Consider the following 21,306-nt stretch of genomic DNA (forward strand, 5'->3'; position numbering starts at 1 on the left):
ATGTCTGAAGGTTAGCAAAATGGTCTTGTTCAGGTTTTCAGCAAGATGTTCAGGTACTGTTATAATTGGCTGATGAGTAGGTTTGGACCTAACTAGAATGCCAGTGTTCGATTTCACAGTGTCCTCTGTGAAGATATGTCACCATTTAGCCTGGCTTTAGTGACAATTTTCTAAAAAGGAAACTCATGGGAAATCATTATGCTGTTTATATGTCTCCCTTGTTGGAGAGCATTATCCTGTGATATTTTAGCACTGTTTTCCACTGCATGATGGCATCTAGCTAAGGTTAAGGCAGAACAAGTCCCTTCACAATTTTGTGACTATATTTTACTTACTGAAGGAGAAAAGATAACCAACAATTAAGTATTTCAGATGTCACTGAAAGAACATGTGCAACTAATCAATGACATCCTTAGGGAACATGATTTTATGAAACTGATAAGGTAGAAAAATTGGGGATTTTATGATTTGTCTTACATAATAATAATTGCATCCTTCCAATAAAAATGACATTTCTGCTGATACAAACATCAGACTTTCCCTTGTGTTGTGTTGTGGGTTTTTCTCCTGAAGCACAGAGTAGTCCATTAAAGTGTGACAGTAATGGATAAACACCCTTTACAATTTTCTAAGAAAATATGGCACTTTTAGTTCAGCTGAAATCAATGGGTTGAAAAATGTATTTCTGGAGTCACTTCCCAAATCACTTGCTAGAGGTTGTATTATCTGGTTTGGTTGGGGGAAGAGAGGGTTTTATTTACTTTAGGAATGAAATAGACATCCTGGGGTTTTTTTCTTAAATTAGCCTACTTGGCACTCTGGGACCCATATTTAAAATTCTTTGCTATGATCTTGATAGAATTTGGATGCAACAAAAATTCATGTTGCAAAGAAACTAAGTGTAAGTTTTTATTTCTTTGAAAATATTTATCTTTCAGTTTCTGATGACAGAGCAAACAAAGTAGCTAGTCATGCTTACAAGCCAGTATCATATATTCACTTGAACAAATGCTGCAGTTCAGCATAATAGATCACAAATTATAGGTAGTAGTTGAGAAACTTTACCTGCTGGTTCCTTTTCTGCACACCTGTCATTTAAAGATCATCAGGTTTGTAAAATATGGATTTTTTACAAGTTTTCAGACAAGTAAAATAATCTGTTGTGTTATGGGTTGTTCCAGGTAAATTATAATAACATCTCTGATTTAAGAGTAATTTTTTTTAAACTTAAATAGGAAGTTGAGAATGCTTAGATTTTCTTTCTAGATCCACTTTGGGTCACCATGAGAGTTAGGAAATGTTTTTAGACAGACACACCTAATTCATTGTGGCTGGTTGGTGCTTGTGGGTTTTTTTTATTAATGTTTTTATTGGTTGGTTAGTTGAGGGTTTGTGTGGGTTTTTTTTGGTTTTTCTTTGGTTTAGTTTTGTTGTTGTTATTGTTATCAGACTTTTTTTTTCTCCTCTGCTTTGGTTTCCACCATGTATTTTAAATGGCAAGATTATGTCCTCACCCCTTGTTGAATCAAAGCTAATGAAGTCAGCCAAAAGACAATTTGCCCCCAATTACTATAATTAACTTGTAAACTTCATATTTTTATTTTTAATGCTTGCAAATCCATGTTGCATTACATTACATCAGTTGAAAAATCCTCCTTTGGTTAATGCAGTCATTCCTTCCTTCATAAAATTCTGGAAATGACAGAATTCCCAATTAGCAGAGGTGGCGTACAAATACAGTGCAATACAAAATTGCCTTTGCTTGTCTGCAAGTTCTACATTTTCAAGTTTAGTGATCACCAAAGCAGAGTTATTGACACCTGACAAACTGTATGGCTTAACGCACTAAAATGGATACTATTTGCTTACATCTTTTTGTGAAGGGTATTTGGTCAGACCAGGATTAGCAGGGCTTGGGTTGACTTCAAACATGTTGTGGGGGGAAAAAAATAGCATGAGATAATATTCTCAAGTGAGGGAAAGTAGAACCAAGTAGGCTTGTAAAAGCTGTCAGTAGTTTTCCTTTCATAAAATGGTGTGTCCTTCTGTTCTTCCCTGCTCCATTCAGCAGCCTCAGAAGGCAGCTCAGCTTTTAGAAAAAGCTGTCAAGAATTTTAAGTATGAAGTTGCATATAAGCACTGGATGCCCATAAACATCTTTCTACAACTTTTGCAGTTCCTCATTGCATAGAATTAGATTATATATATATATTATAATATATATAATTAGAGATTATATATATTATAAGATGCTTTTATTTGAGCCAGTCATACACATTTCTATGCAATTCACACACCCTCTGAATATGCATCAACCTCCATACCTTTCTTATGTGCATAACCTGAATGCAGAGTGGGATAAATTTTGCAGCAGCAGAGTGCTGATTTTGCAGAATGCAAACAAAATGGCATTTTTTAATGCAGCCTCTTCATATTGAAGAGAACTGAAAGGTTTAACACCTACCAACATTTTAGACCTCCTTTGTTGCATCCCTTAAAATCCAAAACAGAAAAGTTGAAAAGTTGCATTTTTCCCTGTTATTTTTTTTCAAACATTTTAGTGATGGCCTCAGCTGTTCAGAAAGTGTCATCTCTGAATTCAGACTTGCAGATGTAACATAAAAAAGATCCATTTCTCCAATATCTTTGTTTTTAAATGCTTTTGAGTCCATTCATATCTTATGTAATTTCAACATTAAGCAGGTTTTCCTTACACAAATAACCAAACCATTTGCTATAAAACCTGCAGTAAAATCTAGATGACTTCTAGATGTCTCCCAATTTTTTTTTTTTTTTTTTTGTGATGCTGCTATCCTTTATATACCATTGTGTCTCCCTTGTGATTTTGTAATGTAAAAGGATACACATGCAGGAGCAAGTTACCTCCTGAATATAAGAGTAATGTGTCTTTCCATCACCAGACTTGTTTCTTCTCTATATTTACTTCTTCTATCATAGGGTGGGCAAGTGAACAGGATGACCATGGAAAGCATTGCTTATAGGAGTCAATTTAATTTTAAATCCAGTGAAGTTTCTTTCATACATACATTCACTTCAGATCAGGTATTTATGAAGGAAATATCTTTAAGAAAGCTAAAAGATTCATTTTTCTTGTGAAGTACACATGTTTTCAGAATGTATGTCAATATGAACAGTAAGGAAATAGGGGCTTAATCTTTCAGGTGAGACATTGGTTGAATTTATGAACTGTTTATCTTGTAAAACATGTCATCAAACAAAAACACAGAGAGTATGTAGTCTGGCCATTATGTGGCTGTTTTACCACAGTTGTGAAAGAATGTGATAAGTCTGGCCAGCAGCTGCATGGTCAGAGCTTTGTCATTCAGAGCCATAGTGCAGATGCAGGAAGTATGTTGTAAGCTCACCTGTCAAGCCTAGCAAGGAGCTTCCCTTGTTGTCGTTTACCAAGACTGCATTAATAAAACTGCAGAAAGTGAAGACTTCTTCTGCTTATAAGCCAGGTGAGGTGAACATGAAAGCACTGAGCTGAGGCTGTTTTATTTTCTATTATAAATAAACTGAATTTTATTCACGGATGAGCATGCCAGTAACTTAGTTCCAGAATCAGACATCTCTGCTTGAAAGGTATATAGGTTGGCACCAGTGATGTCAGGTGTAAAAGAATGTAGTAGCATAAGATGAATGTATTTCTAAGTGAGTTATCAAGGACTGTGGTTTTCATATCAGAGTGAGGCGTTCCAAAATAGGTGTAAAAAAATGGAGAATTGAAAAGTGTTGCAAGAGAGAAATGTTTTAGTAGCTTGAATGGAACTGTGCACTATCTAAAATACTTTTAAAACATGGGTTTCTATTATACCTTTTTTTTTAACAGACAGTCATTTTAGAAAACGAAGAGCTCCCTAAGATATTTCTCGATTTTCTGAATGTTCGTCATGTACCTACCTTGCCAAAAGCAGAAAGCTGTGGGTAAGCTCTCCTTTACTGAAAAATATATGGAGGCCAAAAGGTCCATGTCCGCTCAGTGCTGATGCAATTCCATTGACTTAAAATGGTCTTACTGCCAACTCTAACACTGTAAAATAAATGGGCAAATAGGTTCATGTTAAGTATGTTTATATATCCCCAAAAGGTTGTAAAATAAATCCAGCATGTTCAAAGACAGAAGGGAAGTTTAATGTAATATTCTTGGAAAGCAAAGGAGAGCTTAGATGAGAAAAATATTACTTTCTTGTAGATCATGAAGTATCTACTGAAATGTAAGGTATTTGTAAGCACTCAGTAAAATTGCATAGAAAGCCTTTGCCTGTGTTTTATGTTCATAGTATCTGCACAAAATAGAAGCTCATTGCAGGATAATTTTATGATTTTGCTCTGTGTGTTCAAAAATCAGGTTCTTTCACCTTTGTGATGACATTACCCCAGTGACCTGATTGCCCATCCCCTATGAAGGGTTCCTAACCACAGTGGCAGAAGAAAATCTTAGTATGATGAGTGTACCAACTACAGAAATGCCCAAGCCAGTGTAACTGGAAGCCCTGTTACCATCTGCAGCTGTGAGCTTTGTAGGGAGAAGTTTTGCTGTGTAAGATTGTTGATAGTGCAGAAACATTACCAGAATGTGCTCTGCAGAAAACCACATGGCCCTTTTCCTCTTTGGGGCAGGCTGTTTGGATCTGCAGTGGTGAGAAGACAAGTTTACCTGAAGATAATTTTGAGGCCCTCTTCTCTTAGACTTGGAAGTCTCTATGGCCCAGGACAGTGGCCAGAGTGATTCAGAAGCTATCAGGCTTGTGGTTTTCACTTGCAGTCAATGACATCAGCAGTATCCTCAGTGGAACTGTACCCCAACACTTCATAGATAGATAGATAGATAGATAGATAGATAGATAGATAGATAGATGGAAATTAATCTGTTACAGTAAAATGGATGCTGTCATTTTCAAGTAGTGGTGGTTATAAAATGATAAAATCTCCCATGTATATTTCCTTATGTGGTGTTATGTGGACACTGACCAGAAGATTGCTCCCTTTGGTGATTCTTAAAGGAATTGGGGGTTTTAATGGTAAAATTATTTTTTTTTGTAACCAAAGCTTCTTCTCACTTTACTTGCAGCTCTTTTGATGAAACAGAATCTGAAGAATCAAGGTGAGCTTGATTTCTACCCTTTATAAGACACCTGATTAATAAGCTACTTAAAATTATTGGCGTTTACTTTATTTGTTCCTTGCAGTTAACAAATTAGAAGTAGTTTAGCATTAAAATTAGATGTATTTGTTAAATATTACCATCAGCTGTGCTGTATCTATCCATTTTCAGTGTGGCTTGAAAATCTTTATGGTAGTGTTGAGAAATTTCTTACAAAACTGACAGGATATTGCCAGCTCTGAAATATATCTGGGAATGTGTTTTTTGTAGGAAGAAAATTTAGTAGAAGAAATTAGAGGTCTGGGTTCTTCCCTGTGCATTTGATAGAGCTTCATCTGCATCTGGTTGCACTACTTGGAAAGTACGTGTAGAGAGCAGAGAGCTGGAGCAGGCTGTCTGTGCCATGGCCAGGGGCAGGAGTCAGGCCTGGGGGATTTCCAGGAACTTATCTCCACAGGTGATGGGTACAGCAATTGCTTTGGGGGCTGTAAGAACATGGTGTGACATTTTGAGTCTGCTTGGTGGTGGCCTGGAGAGCCTATAGACATGGAGCCTTGGTTGTAGATGGTCTTGTAGCCACATGCCAGGGAGCAGAGCAGAATTAGGCAGTCTCAGAGTCAGCTGAGCCAGCTACAAGCCACTCCTCCTGGATTCAGCCCCTTCGCTCCAGCTTGACATTGATGGTTTGGCTGTGTGGCTGAGGAGCAGCAAGCCTTTCTTCCAGGAGATGGAGCCTGCCCTTCTGGGCAGTGCAGGTGTGCGGAACCTCACTGCATGGCTCCTGGCAGCTCAACCACCTCACTTTATCAAAGCTAGTTTGTAGAATAGTCTGTTTGCTGTCCCTTGATACTGACATCCCTGTTCTTGACCTTTCCAGCAAACTGTCCCACCAGCCTGTGCTGCTGTTCCTAAGGGATCCATATGTCTTGCCTAAAGCCAACGGTAATCAAACCTGTCATCTGTTAACAGCACTTTACTGATCTGACCCTGCACTGCATAAACCACATTATTAGTATTAATACTGTCCTAGTCAAATGACACTGGTCCAAAATCTAATAACCTGCCAATAAAACAATAGTTCTTGTATAAGAAACCATTAAAACACTAAGTGGGGTGGGTGATTTGTTAAAAGGGTGGAATTTTCTCCCCTGGTTGTTCTCTCAGGCAATCCTACTGAGAATTCAAATCAAAAGATGAAGAACACTGCTTTTCTTTTCTTGTTGTTGACCCTTTGGCTGCTTTGCCTGAAGGATTTGAACTTGGAGGCCCAGTCCTTTTTAAGTGCTTTTTCCCTAAACACTGATCTACTTGCAGTCGATCTACTGCAAGCATGTTTGTATTTCCATTTGGATTATTATTATTTCTTATCATTTATAACCTCTGGAGCTCTTTATGGGGGAAAAAAAAGTGTACTTTAAGTGTGATGTATTTCTGAGGACATTTACATTAGAATTATGTGGTTCAAAAGAGTGTTTGAAATTGTTATAAACTTTCTTTAATATAAAAAGTTCTTTGAATTAATAATTCAGAGAATTTACTTTGTCAAAAATTAAATGTGTGCAGGGTAATAAAGTACCATTTTTAGAGAGTGTTCCTCTTGACTTTGTTATTTTACTTGTCTGAAACTGTTTCTACTACATATTTTATTTAAAATAGTAATATTATAATAATAATAATAATAATAATTCTTTCAGAAAAGAATTTTCTTCCTGAGCTGCACATAGATTAATTTTTAATGTGGCATTGTGTTTCATTTTACAAAATACTGTGTAGAAATCAGATTCTCACGCTGCCTTGCAATTAATTAAATTTTTGATAATAGATTTAAGAAAGAACACTTTTTTGCTTTTCCTAGACAATAGAGTGTACTTCCTTGAGATTTTCTCAATATGTTTTTAAAAACTTGAGGGGAGGGCATAAGGAAGACAAAGCCAATCTCTTTTCAGTGCTGCCCAGTGATAGGAGTAGAAGATGAGGAATATTTTCCCAAGCCTGGATGCAGGTTGCCCAGAGTGATGTTGGGTCTCCACTCCTGCAGACACTTGGAAGCTGCCTGGCCATGTCCTGGGCAACTGCCTGCAGGTGCTCCTGCTTGAACAGGGGTTTGGACCAGATCACCTCCAGTCATCTCCCAGCTACAACTACTCTATGGTTCTGTTGTTTTTTAAAACTGTTTACCAAAACCATAGGGACAAGCCCATGTATTTTGGGAGGCATAAGTAGTCTCTCTTGAAGGCAATGTCCCCACTACCTAGTAGTGGAGCCAAACACTCTTGACCCTAGGAAGTCTTACTGAACTCCAACACATAACGAGAGTGAAACACAAACAGCAGAGGACCAGTGTGATACAGGTCCACATCAGAAGACACATTACAAGGTTGTTTAGCTTTTACTTTGACTTAGCACTAGTCTGATCTCATGGACTGAATGTTCATTTGAAGCTGAAGTGCAAATCACAAAATCAATGAACCAAAGCACAGTAAGGGGAGGGGGTCACTGCACAGGGTCATGTCTGACCCAAGTGACAACAGTAATGAAGAATCACCCACAGAGTAACCTCTGTTTAAAATCTGGTACAGATGCTGCCTATACTAATATTTAGAGTGAGCCACATTGCACGTCTTAATCTTAGTGTCTAATGTTCCTCCTAATTGTATACTTGATTCCTCAAGAGCCTGGTATAAATCATGAACTTCATGTAACTCTATACCATTCTGAAGACAGAAAATGGATTTCATGTACAGTTGTCCCAAAAAAATGAGATGGTGCTTAGTATTTCCAGCCCACGTATAAGATTTTACTGTAAGACTTCAAGGTTCTGCAGTTCTGTGACGGTTTTTATCTCCCTTCCATAATGTGTACTCTGAATAGGCTAAGTAAGCTTCCTTTTTGTGAAATTGTTAGGAACTTTCCAGTGAATTTTGTAACTGTTCTTTTAAGTAATGCAAAAAAAGCATTAAAACAAAGGCCTCTTCTAATGTGTAACATGTTTAAATATTGAGTAGGCCTCATTAATGACATCTGAGACAAAGGACATTTCAGACTTTTGCCAAGACATTTTCTGGCCTTGATCCACAGTATTTAGAATTTTATATGGCAGGTGAATATTCTTTGTATTTGAAAACCTAAATCATCAAATTCACTGCAAGTAATTCTAGAACTTAATTAATTAAAACACAAATTATAATGTGAATTGCAGTTTAAAAAAATAAGAAGAAAATCAGGTCTTGAGTCTAGAGGCTCTATTAGATGGCTCAAGTCTAGCTAGAAAAAACCCAAAGTTTTTACACAACTACCATTGCCTTTAATTCTTCTTCTTTGTTTTTAGTTTGCAGCACAGAGAAAATATAGATAAGTTTTCTAAAATTTTCCCTCTCAGATCAGTTCTTACTTTGATAAACTCTGATTCCTTTGTAAAAACAGCCAAGGTTGTTCAACCTATGACCTAAAAGTAAGTGTCCATTAACAAATAAGTATTTGTTGTATGTTTTCTTTGAAGAAGGTGAATTTCATTCAGAAGTCTTTCCTGGATACAGGAATGCCTGTGTTAACATACTTCAATAAATAGGAAATAGTGTGAACTTTAAACTCAAGGAACATTTTTACCCTGTCATTGTACTGTTACTTGCCTTTATAAAATATAATCTTGCCATTATTCCAGTGACTGGACTTTAAGCACCGGTGAGTTGCAAGACAATTTTTCCAGAAATAAGATCCACAGTTACAAACCTCATTGATTTTCAGATTCCCTTTTTCATTATATTCTTAACAGTCTGAGTGCCCAAGTGCACATTACTTTTTGTGTAAGGGTGTGGGGGACAGGAAATGTTCTCAAGAAAAATAAAGGAAAAACATAATATGCTCCAAATTGGAGATGATACCTTGGAAGCTAAAAAAAATGTGATCTCAGATTTACTGTCACTTGTTTGAAAATTCTTCTGATTCTTTAAGCCATGCAAATATCACAAAGATCTACAAGAGTGTCCTTTCTTGTGTTTATACTTAAGTTATATACATATACTTTAGTTGCATTTAACTTAAAATGATATGCTTTATTTTTTAAGCAGAAAAGGCTCACATTAAATCTGATGTTGTGAGGTTGTATCATTTTGAAAATCAGTCTTTATTTTCCTATATATAGTGTATGTTATAGAAGAACCAATAAAAACTGATTTTTCATCATTTAATCCAGAAGGAAAGCATCAGATCACCTTTACAAGTGTATTTTTGGTAACATTTATAACAACTACATAGGGTTATCCTGCCAGGGTAATTTGGGACAGATGAGCTTACAGGATTTGAGAAAATATTATTTAATTCAAAATATTAGCAAGTCATTTATAATTATGACATACTATGAGAAGCTGGGTACAATTATGCGTATGTTGTTTACAGTGGAGGTTACAATTCATACAAACATCCTAAATTATCTTTGTTCATAACATCTGTAATACTCTGAAATCACTTTATTAGTAACAATGAAATAACACATTTATGACAATAAGGATTGCATCTATAGGGTCCAAGTCTAGTTTTGCTCAGTGTTTTTACTTACAAAATTATTTCTGTGAAAGAATTAGGGGCAAACCCTAATTCCCACCGACATTAAGTGATCTAATTTATCAAGTACTAATTATTTTTATACAAGTTGCATCTTGCCTCTGTGAATGTCCTGTAGGCTGATAGTTGAAAGTTTAATTAGTGTGGAAAGTTCCACATCAGAAACAGTCTGATCTTAGCAGGAATTCCATCTCTACTATTACTAACAATTTTAAGGTTGTAAGATGTGATCAGAAATTCTTATTTTTAATGCCTGGTGACTTATATACGCCCTTCATTAAAACCTCAGATCCTGGTGCATTTCAATTTTTTTTTTTTCAATTCAACAGTGTACATCCATGTGCATGGATCTGGTGTTCTATCAGGCAATTCTTTCATGCCAAATGGAACATGAAAATTAACTGGCAGTTTCCTCTGCATCCATGACAACAAAGTAGTGGGAATTTTTTCCTTCAAGTACTGTAGGATGACATTTTGTAACATGTGACATTTCACATTGATTGGACAACCTGAAAATTTCTTGCCTCAAATAATCATCTTCATACAGACATTCTCAAGTCCTTTCAGTCTAAACACTGCTGTAAACCACAATACAAAAAACAGCTTTGAAGTATTCCCAGTAGTAATCTTGAAATTTCTTCAAGTATATTGAGATTTTGTTAGAAACTGAATTGCCAGTGTAATCCATCTTCCTTGTGAGAAAAGATTCAGATAAAGAGCTGGAGCCTAGCAGCATTAAGTATTAGAACATCCCTTTAAATCAATAAGCTACAAATCTGGCAGCGCATTCATGCAATGCCCAGTGCTACCCTAAAGTGGCTTTAGTGCTGAAACAGCATTGCTAATAGCACATCCCCAACATGGATAAACAATTGAGTGATGCAGTAACCCAAAGTAAATGAGGCCTTACCTAGTAAAGTTTAAAAAAACACTTATATTGTACTAACATGTATAAGAAAGTTTCTTTTTTTTTTCCTTTTCAGATGATTTTCCAAATGTAGTTATAGACGGCATTCTACGTGGAATATTTTATCCTCATTTACTGCCCAGGTAGAAGTAATACAAGACAAGAAGCTGAAGCAAGTCTCTGAGTCATGGTTAATAGAATTAACAGGAATAAAATTCTGTGATGTGAAAATTATGCTCAGAAGCAAGAGGAATGACCTCAGATTGAGTTCAAGCATTATGTCTTTTTAAATAAAATCACTGTCATTACAATTGCTGCTTTTAAAAAAGATATGGAAACAACAGTATTGAAGTTATTTATACCTTCTATATATTAACATGCTGTGCTGTATTTAACACTAAATGTTTTAAGTCATACACTGAATTATGCTAACCTTTGAAGAGGAAAGTTTTACTAATTATTTCTATAATTTCTACTAAAACAAACACTAAACCATTTTGTACCAGATTTTTTTTCCCTGCATGTTATCCATTGCTGGCACTGGATGGATTAAAATTGCTGAAGAGAGAGTGTGCAGAAAAGGAAACATACTGTACTCTCTGAGGAAATTTTCTAGAAATTTTCAGTTGAAATTATTTTACTTACCAGGAGCTTTTATGTGGCTTTTGCACATCTCTATTCAGTTATGACATCTAACCTGTGTGTTGGTTTACTCTCCACATCAATTTGCTGACTGTATTCCATATATTAACAATTTATAAGTCACAGAACATACAGCTCTGTGGTAAACTAAAGTAAGAATATTATTAAGATCATGATCAAACTAACACTGATACATATATATGTATGTTCAGATTTAACTGGAAACTTGTATGTGTGCTACTGGACATTACAAAATAAATTACAAGGACATGAATGTACCACTTCAGTGCGGGTTTTTGTGCTTTTCTATTGAAATTTTTGTGAATGTCCGTCATTGGAGATGGTTGCACAGATGTCTCCACATGAAATGTGAGAAAATACCTTTGTGTCTGTTCATTTAAGGCTCTTTGCTTAGCTGAACATGTTAGCCTTACAAAACTATGTCTTGATGAAGAAAAAGTCAGGGTAATGGAACACAGAGTAAGTCACTGGGCTCATCAGCAGAAGGGAGTGTTACACAAAAGCAGCAATGGCAAAGCTGGGCACAAACATAAGTCTGACCCTGGAGACACATGGGTTGCCTTCTCTAACTACTGAATGTGTTTGGAAGCCATCTGGGGAGAGTGGAAAACTCAGACTTGGAAAAAAAGGTCAGCCTGTGACTGCAGCACTTGTTCAGGTAGCATAATTTTATGAGGTCTGTAGGCTCAGCCTCCAGGAAAGCTTTCAGCTAGTGGCAGAAAGCTGGTTGGGCAAAGCAGTCTGAGGCATTCTCACTCCTGCTTGCTCCCAAAGCTCCTTTTCAGGGAATTTTACTTTAAACAGCTAATAGAAAGAAAAGTGATCAGAGATAAAATGGAAATCTGATTGCCTAGCACTAGGCAAATTTAGATGCCCTTGCCAAGTTATCCTCCAGTTCTGTTTGCAGAGGACAGTAGTCCTTTCACAGGTCTCTGAAAAGAGTATTTACCATCAGGAGAGGCCCCAGAGCTGTGGATGAAGAACTGGAAGGAGTATCCTCTAACTGCAAATGACATATCAGAACCTGGGGTAAACCCTGCCCTCAACTTCTTGTTTCCTTGTGAGTGGAATGCCAGTAGGTACCTACAAGCTCTGTACTGTAGCAGCTTCTTCCACCCTGAATCACTTCAGCTCTGGATATCTCACATGGGCTACACGACACACTTCAGGAAACTAGTCACTACAAAGAGGAGTGGTGTGCTGCCTGTTGTACAGGTGGATGAGTTCTTCATCAGATCCTGACACTGCCTCTTCTATCTTGAGTCCTAGAACGGTCAACTCAAAAGGAAAAAATCCATGTATCTGCCCTGTGGAGCTCTGTCAAAACTTAACATAGGTGTCTCTTAAGTGCTACCCTACAGACCTCTCAAAGCCACCAGTTGTCAGCTTAAGAGTTATTTATGAAGCATCACGAAAAAATGTACCTGAAGTTCTCAAACTTACAGCAAAACTTAAAGCATTTGAGCTTTACAGTAACATTAATTAGGTGTTACAAAATTCACCATGCTGTAAAACAAGGATTCTTGTTTTAATCAGTTTCTAACTGAATATTATTCAGAAATAGACAGAAAAGCTGCTTGTTCTTGATCATAGAATGGTATCTGAATAATGTGGTTCTCTGAAAGACAGTAGGGACTTTATCTAACGTGTTAAGATTAGGAAAATTTACCATCTCTGCTCTAACCTTACAACCTTATCTCCTGAAAAGCAAAAACCCCTTCATATTTTGTAGAATCAACTGAGGTGAGAAAAAAGACTTTGGGGGGTCGACTAAAAAATGCTCTCAAGTATTTATGTGAAATCAAAGTTTATTTATTCAAAACACATCTAAATTTTACCTTTTTTAAATCTTTTAAAAATGCTGGTAGTGTTACAGTAAATATTTTCAGTTGAAAAGAGAAAAACAAACATTGCTAAAATTTCCAAACAGAACAAAATTATTGTATTTTAAACCTTGAAAAAATAGAATTACTGCTATATTTTTTCATTAAAGACTTTTTCTGCAAGATCTAGGGTTTAGTGGGATATGTCTTGACTTTCAAGGAGTGGCAGCTCCAACAAGTTGTTATAGAAATAGTAATATTTTTTCTGTATTTGGCAAATTATAAGTATTCCCTAAATTTAACTTCCTGTGTTCTGAAGAGAAAACTCAGTGGATTGGTGACTTCAGTCAAAAACCAGAACTACAGAAAAGTGATTTTTTACTTTTCATTCTGACTATTAGTCTCACCAATCACCCACTTCAACTACAAATGGTTCCTTTACAGCTATTTTGCCACTGTTCACAATCACACAATCTTGAAGGGGCCGATCATGTTCATCTGTCTGCTGGAGTTCTATCGAGTGCACCACAGACTGTCAAACAAAAAAGAACAAACAGAAAGGTTCAATTTAGCCAAAGAAACTCCAGTGGCTGAAGTCTGGTGCCACAGAAATAACAAAGCATGCCTAACATCACTGCTTATTAACCAGCATGTGAACAAAGACGTTTACCCTGTCAACTTCCCACATCTTTTTCGACATTAGCAGTTGTGCCACTCTGTAAATCACACACAGTTGACAAGCACAGAGAAGGATGTTTGCCATCCTAGAAAATCCTTCAGCCAACAAAAACATTTCGAAGGGGCAACTGAAAATGTACTTTCAGCTGATTAAGCTGGCACACACAGGATTCTATCTGCGGTCCATGAGCAGAAATTGAATCCAGAGATCACAAAAGGCAAGCATTATTATTTTTCTAATTGGACAGCATAACTGTGCTTCCAGAAATCTGGTTACTGCTTTTACCTTTTGCATATAACACACACATACAGATTTTTAGTTTGGTATCATGCCACTGATATTTTTAAAGGACAAAATTAATGTAGGTATATTGACAAATTGGTTTTGGATATTTGTCTATTAATCTCACTAAACTGAAACTCAGGTCTAAATATCTTCTCAAAAATTTACAACTGCTACTGTAGATCATGAAAAAGCAATTCAGTATGAATTTGGCAGTAAGGGGCAAGTATTCTGATGAAGTTTTCAAACTCCTCGAAGTCCATCCAGCAGCTCACGTTTTCCCCAATAATTTCAAAACACAGATTTAAAAAGGAATAATTTGTAAGAAAAACCAGACTAATGAAAGTATAATCACTTCAAAATATATTTTTTTTTGCATCAGGTTCTACTGGATCTCTCATCAGTATGTGTTTGCATGCTATACATTCACATGCTTCTAAAAACCCTTAACTGTGAAGTGTTACCCATAACTAACTAGCATGCGCTACAAAATCTTATTTTAGCCTGTAGAAAAAGAATTATTTCATGGGTAACAGTATAACTGAAAGGAGGAGCTCAACTTCCTCCATTTGTCATCTGCAAAGGGGTCAGTGTGGATTTCAGTGGTTAGCAGTGTGAAATAAGGGCTGTGAAAGCCAAAAGCATGGTACAGGTTTCCATTTCTGCTATTTCAGTTCTAAATTGTCCAGCTGGAGCTCTTCACAATCATTTTCTACCAGGTACATATGAGATGAATACTCAATTGTTTCTGAACCATGGTAACAGGGATACAATGGTGCACAATTTGTCCAGATCAACCACTTCTTTAAACTTACCATTCCATCAAGGACTTTGCCAAATACTACATGTTTTCCATCTAACCAGGAAGGCTTTGTCACACTGATGAAGAATTGGGATCCATTGGTGTCCGGGCCAGAATTAGCCATGCTAACCCATCCAATTCCATAGTGTTTGAGCTTGAAGTTCTCATCAGGAAACCTTTCTCCATAGATGCTTCTTCCTATGACAAAAAAAATAAGAAAGCAAACTAAAAAAAATAAAAAAAATCAATCAAAAGCCCCTTTTTGTTCAAAAATGGGAAAAACAAAGAATGAATTCAGGACTTGAAGACTGTTTGAGTAAACACAGCAGCATGACTGTTCAACCATCAGCAACTCCATAACTAAAAGAATTTTGTGTGTAAAGGTAAGCTAAAGAACCAGACATAAGGAGAGAATAGTTAAAGCTGATGATGTTTTATCCTTTGTATTTAAGCAAGCTAAATACCTTCAAAGGTCTGGTTTACAGACACCACTGAACAATAGTATACTTCATCCTACTGAGCAAATTAAAGCACATACTTATGGCCACTAACAACAAGGCTGCCATGTTTTGTGACAATTCAGTATTTAAACCTTTCCCTTGTGCTAAGAAATTGCTTTAGGCTTATTAAGAAACATATAAAGACCAAACAAAGTTAGACAAAAGTACTTGGTGTGGATGCGTACAACCACGACATAAAGATTCGGATGCTTCTAAAACAGTTCAGAGAGCAAACACGTAAGTCATGGTTAAACCATCACTCTGAAAAGAGAAGGCTGTCTGTCCCACTCTTTACTTGTTCAGTGTCTAGCACAATGGGGACGCTGTTCCAAATAAACAACCTCAGCAGGCAAATAAATGCTGCCTACCTTTAATGCTAAAACTATGTATTTGGTATTATGATCTTCCCAATTGTTCACTGCTAGGAAAAGAATTTGTGTTTTCCATTCTATCCCAGCAGGGAAATCACTAAGTTCATGCAGACAGTTCAAATTGTAGCATGCGAAGAATGGGCATGTAAAGGAAGAGATCTGCAGCAAGAGTGAGTGCAGTGCAAGAGATGCTGCCCTAGCATTGCCCCGGAGTGGAGTGTTCTTCTGGAGGCTCAGGAGGGAGAAGTGGTACACATAGCCAGGACTCACAGCACCAGCAACTTCAGGAAGAGAAAAATGGAGAGAGAGAGCATGACCCTCATCTTCTAATCTTTCTCTCTCTCTCTCCCTCTTATGAAATTCCTTCTCACAGCACATTTCAGAGGTTCCTCAGAACGGGCTAAGCAGAGGGCAGAGAGGACAGCCTCCTCCTTCCCTACCTGCCTTCCCTCTACGCGCTTTCACTGTGTCATCACGGATTAGACTTCTGCTGGATGACTTGAATAGGTTCACCTATACATGCAATCAGTGAGTGCCTCAGGAAAGGAGCGCTGTCACAAAGCCAGAGCAGGGGAAGGGTGGAGACATCCATCTTTTGGAGACGGTAACTTGTAGGAGCAGCTCAGCTCGTCACGTGGCTCCAGCCCAGCACACAAAGCCATGCTTCTTGAATGGGGACAAGTCACAGACAGAAAAGAGCTATCTGCAAAAATTGAGGACAAAGGAAGAGCTACACAAACTTATAAATCAGATAATCCAAATAGCTGCAGCTTAGGCTACAAGATACTTGGAAAAATATTAGATGCTCTAAAACAAATGCGGGCTGGTTTTGTGTTTTTTCATTTATCTGAGCAGAAACCATGAAGGAATATGCTGGTCTGCCCATACTTTCAGAGACATATGAACAAAGAAAAAGGAACCTGGAAGATACTAAGTATGTTACCTCCTGATCCATCACCAGCTGTAAAGTCTCCTCCTTGAATCATGAAGTCTTTGATCACACGATGAAATTTACTTCCTTTGTACCCATATCCTCTCTAAGAAAATGAAATAATTATTTAAATTAATATAACACCCATTTCTATATACAATCATAAGGAAATACACAAGCTGTGAATGGCTAGATTTCACTAAATCTACCACCAAGGGATGCAGTACTGTTAAGAAACACTTTAAATTGAGGTGCAGGCAAACACAGCTGGACTGCACTGCCACAAAGAAGGTATTATTCGGGTGATCAAAGATAATTGTCTTCATTCGACTGGTATCTGACCACAGTAACTCCACGTGCCAGATCTCCAAGGCAGGGACAGACTGAGGTACTCATAGCCAGAATCTCGTAATTAGACCTTGTGAGCCAAGGACCTAAGAGGACACACAAATCTGAGTACACAGTGGAAGAAAACTGCAAACATACTTCTCCAGTTGCCAACGCAATGAAGTTCTCCACAGTCTTTGGGACAACTTTTCCAAATAATCCAATTACAATTCTGCCAACATCTTTGTCTCCAATCTTCACATCGAAGAACACCTGAATGTTTTTGTGAAGGGAACAAAAGTGATATAGATGTGAGTGCAACAAACAGACAAGCTTTTCAAAGAGTAAGGTGCTAAGAAATTACTTCTGGCTGGTCTATATTAATAGTATCCTGCAATTCCTAAGGGTGCTGTTTCAGAGAAATCCTTTCAGAAACACCAAAATCAGGTTCTGCAGAAAACTGAGAACTGGTGACGGTATGTTTTTGTACTTTATGTACTGCTTTTAATGACTCAGTGGGACTACTGCATCTCAAGTTTGAAAATGGCGTTCAAGAAGATTTTTTCCCACACAGGTAAGTCTTTAAAGCTGAATGGAAAAAAATGAAATATGAAAGTAAGGAAGAACAACAATACTATTCCCATATGGGGGAAAATAACAAGGAACTATGGTACAGACACTCCTCACAAACGACAGTTTGCTATCCACTCAAATTCTTCACTGTTCTAGGCATCAGTACACAAAAGTCTAAATTCCACTAAACTGACAAACAGTGGGAAGAAAATCCTACTGCTCCAGCAGGCAGTCACCTTCCTAAACATGAATTCAAACCCACCAGAGAAATAACCAGATTATTCAACCAGAATAAACCAGATTATTCATCAGATTGCCTAAAAGCTTCAATGTATACATCGCTGAAAAGCAACTTCAGAAAGACAAATGGGTTATAAGACATTTTAATATAGTTCAGAATCTATGAGTGCATATTACGTGCAAAAATGTTCCAATAATTACTGAAAATAGGAACAGCTGTCAGGAAATGAAGCATTTTGAAGTTCTGAAAAAGTTACATAACGGCTATTACAACTTCTAGGAAACAGCAATGTGTATTCCTATGATGTGGTATTTGCTGTTCCTTGTGGCACTCAACCAAGTATTACTTGTCAGTAATGCTAAGAAATTAGTCCAATAATGATAATAAATGACCACAGTCTCTCCAGTGTGAATGCCTCTTTTACGTTCTCCTACCAAACATTTCTACCATTTCTTGATCTTCCTTGTGGTTTTGAGTGTTGAACTTTTGGCTAACACTATAAAAGCGCTGTAAAGGAAATAAAATTCCTTTTGATACACCTCATTCATTTCCTTGGCACTTGGCACAAGTGCCAACATGCTTCTTAGATGCATAGCTCCCAAAGTATTAACAGCACACTTTCACTAACTTTTTAACAGTTTTATAAACAAACCTCTCTGAATTGTGCAGCCAGGGTTATCTAGGTAAGTGGTATTGCCTTCCTACACTTTCTAAACACATTGCCTGTCTATTTTGCATGGAAATTTTGTTCTGGTAGGACTGCCTGAAATACACAGCCATATCTAAGCAACAAGACCAAGGCTACCAAACAATTACCCCACTGAGCAGGAACATCATATGCTTTGTTGACAGCACAAGGAGACAAGTTCATCATACGCTGTAAGCCTGGCACAGCCACAAGGCTTCATACGTGGCACTGCTTCTTGCTTAAGCAGCAAACTGAGTACTTTTATAGAAGTGTCTCTGCGTATTTCTGGCCACAAAATCAAGTATAGAAATATTTGGTAGCCCTAGACACTACTTCTGCATAGAAAAGCTATGTTCTCTGAGTATCTCCAAGGTTCTCTAGAAATTCAGTAAGCATGCAGACACTTGTGAGCTGGTTGATACAGCATTTTTAAACCTCAAAAACCATCTGGCCAAATTCTTCACCAAATATTCTGAAAGAAAATAAGTATTATACATTTTCAATCTTATTAATATTTTTATAAATATTTAATCATATTTACAATCTGAAGTTAAGTATTTCAAGACTGAAATAAAAAACAAACACACCAGTAAGAGTGGCTGACTCTCATAAAAATATTCATATATAATTTACACAAGATGGTGCACATCTAATTGAAAAATGGACAAGAGCATTTAATTATTCAAGGAAACTGAAGCTGACTTTGAAAGGAAGATCGCATGATACTAAGAGACCTGGAAATGTAGTAACCTCATAAATGCAAAAACGCTGTTTATGGTGTAGAGCCACAACAACAGGGCCAAAATACATCTGGAATCATCCTCAGCAGTTTAGTGAAAAGTTTGGCTTTGGGCTTGTGAGGGTCAGAGAAGGAAAACAAGTATCAGAAATAATTTAAATGGATACAGGAAAGAGATGGGCTTAGCTACATCTGTACTGTGAGTTCACACCCTCAGTGCTGCACGTAATTCTGGCCTCTGTTGATGAACAATAAAACCAACCTTAAAAAATTAGAAAAATGGGCAGATGTTCAACAGCTCAACATGGAATACCTTCTATATGAAGAAAGGTTACAGAAAACTACTTAAACTGGAAGAGAGAAAACTGATGTGATCTGATGAGCTTTGTAAAGTTACCACTGCCTAAGACATGGAAAATTGTCAATGCAATTCTTTACGTGCCAGAACAATCAGGAAAGGGCATAAAATGATAGCCCAGACAGAAGCAATGAAGGAGGAAAGTACTTTATGCACAATTAAATGGGACTATATTGCCCGAAGATTATTTGGAGATCAAATTTACCCTCCCCGCTACCCCTCAAAACATCTGTGGTCTAGAATCCCATTGCAATGCTACTGTAAGCAGTTGCAGACAACAGTGGCAATGTAGTAGAGAGACAAAGGCCCAGTTCATGGCTAAGGATGCTGAAGCCTAGCTAGAGGAAGCAGTTCTGCCCCTGCCCTTCCCAGTCACACTTTCCTGAGTGTAGGTGTCTTTCCCAGCATGGACATACTGTCTCCTGACTGCAGTTGCAAAGCAGGTGCAAAGACACTTGGGGGCTGAACCATGGAACTCCTACTTTATCCAAAGTTGGACTGAACACCCCACCTCCTGCACCAAACAAACATTTTTTTGGAAAGAGATGGGATCCAGGGATCCCGGCAAGGCACCTTGCACACCTCCTCCGGGGCCAACAACGGGACTGCTCTCAATACCAATTGCTTCACACAATAACAGAATGGGACAGAGTGGAAAGCACACTGCGAGTCTTCTGGCCCAACCTCCCCTCTCAAGCAGGGCCATCCCAGAGCACATGGCACATGATTGTGTCCAGGTTGTTCCTGAATATCTGCAGTGAGGGAGACACCACAGCCTCTTTGAGCCATCTGCTCCAGTGTTCAGTGCACAGGTGAAGGAGATCTTCCTTGTGTTCGGGTGGAATTTCCTGTATATCAGCTTGGTACCACCGAGCACAGCCTGGTCCATCCTCTTGGAACCCTCCCCTCATATACTCATAGACATTGATAAGGTCCTTTCTCAGTCGTTCCTTCTCCAGGCTGAACGGGCCCAGCTCCCCCGTTGGATCCTCTCCAGGAGTTTCAGCAGAGAGGGTACGGGGGAAAGGATGACGGCACAGACGAGCACCGGCACAGTGAAGCCCCCCAGCAGCCCCAAACCGCCCTGGCAGCAGCAGAGGCCGCAGCAGAGGCCGCAGCAGCGCCGGACGGGTGAGGAATTTAAAAGTTTCCACTTCTTCAAGCCAGAGGAAGGCTTTGCTGGCCCGAACTCGGCGATGTGCCAGCGCCTACAGAACGGCGGCATGCCAAAAGGGGTTAAAAAACAACCAACCAACCCAAAAACCCAATCAAACGGTGAAGTCCTGGCGTTTGTCCAGCCCCGCCCCAAGCCCTCAGTGCCCGGGATGCGGCGCGCGGCCGGCTGTGGGAGCGGGGCGGGCAGAGGCCGGCCGGCTCCCCCGGCACCGCCGCCACGGCCGCGGGACATTCCTGCCAAGGGCCCCGCCCGACCCGGCCCGAGCCTTCCCGGCGGCGGAGACGCTGCCCCGGCCGCGTGCGAGAGTCACCTTGGCTGTCACGCTGGGTCCCCTCCTCCTGAAGGCCTCGGCCGCCGAGCCCAGGAAGCACAGACAGGCCAGGGCGCCGAGCAGCGTCCCACGGGCCATGGCGCCGGCCGAGCGCCGCCCTGAGGCGCCTGCGCCGGGGAAGGGCGGCTCCTCCCGCGCCGGGGCGGGGGCGCTCGGGGAGCGATCATCCATCCCGGGGGTAAGGCCTCCAATCCCGGGGAGCGATCATCCATCCCGGGGGAAAGGC

The 21,306-nt window shown here is 38.8% G+C and overlaps 2 protein-coding genes across 2 annotated transcripts in view; one reads left to right on the forward strand and one right to left on the reverse strand.

Moving 5' to 3' along the window:
* SNX24 (sorting nexin 24) overlaps positions 1-10,825 on the forward strand; it is an 87,637-nt gene extending 76,812 nt beyond the window's left edge. Inside the window, exons 4-7 of the mRNA XM_062513603.1 lie at positions 3,854-3,948; positions 5,096-5,128; positions 6,006-6,070; positions 10,672-10,825. Of these exons, the coding sequence (XP_062369587.1) occupies positions 3,854-3,948; positions 5,096-5,128; positions 6,006-6,070; positions 10,672-10,742 (264 nt within the window). The 3' untranslated portion in view covers positions 10,743-10,825. The remainder of the gene's footprint in view (positions 1-3,853; positions 3,949-5,095; positions 5,129-6,005; positions 6,071-10,671) is intronic.
* Positions 10,826-13,128: 2,303 nt separating this feature from the next.
* On the reverse strand, positions 13,129-21,158 carry PPIC (peptidylprolyl isomerase C). Its single transcript, XM_062512891.1, has 5 exons — positions 21,060-21,158; positions 17,133-17,246; positions 16,659-16,752; positions 14,858-15,042; positions 13,129-13,613 (listed from the first exon to the last, which is right to left on the reverse strand). Exons 1-5 carry the CDS (start codon positions 21,156-21,158, stop codon positions 13,485-13,487), a joined length of 621 nt encoding a protein of 206 aa, XP_062368875.1. The 3' UTR covers positions 13,129-13,484.
* Positions 21,159-21,306: the final 148 nt, after the last annotated feature.

The sequence above is a fragment of the Cinclus cinclus genome, chromosome Z, assembly GCF_963662255.1.
Source record: "Cinclus cinclus chromosome Z, bCinCin1.1, whole genome shotgun sequence".
NCBI lineage: Eukaryota > Metazoa > Chordata > Aves > Passeriformes > Cinclidae > Cinclus > Cinclus cinclus.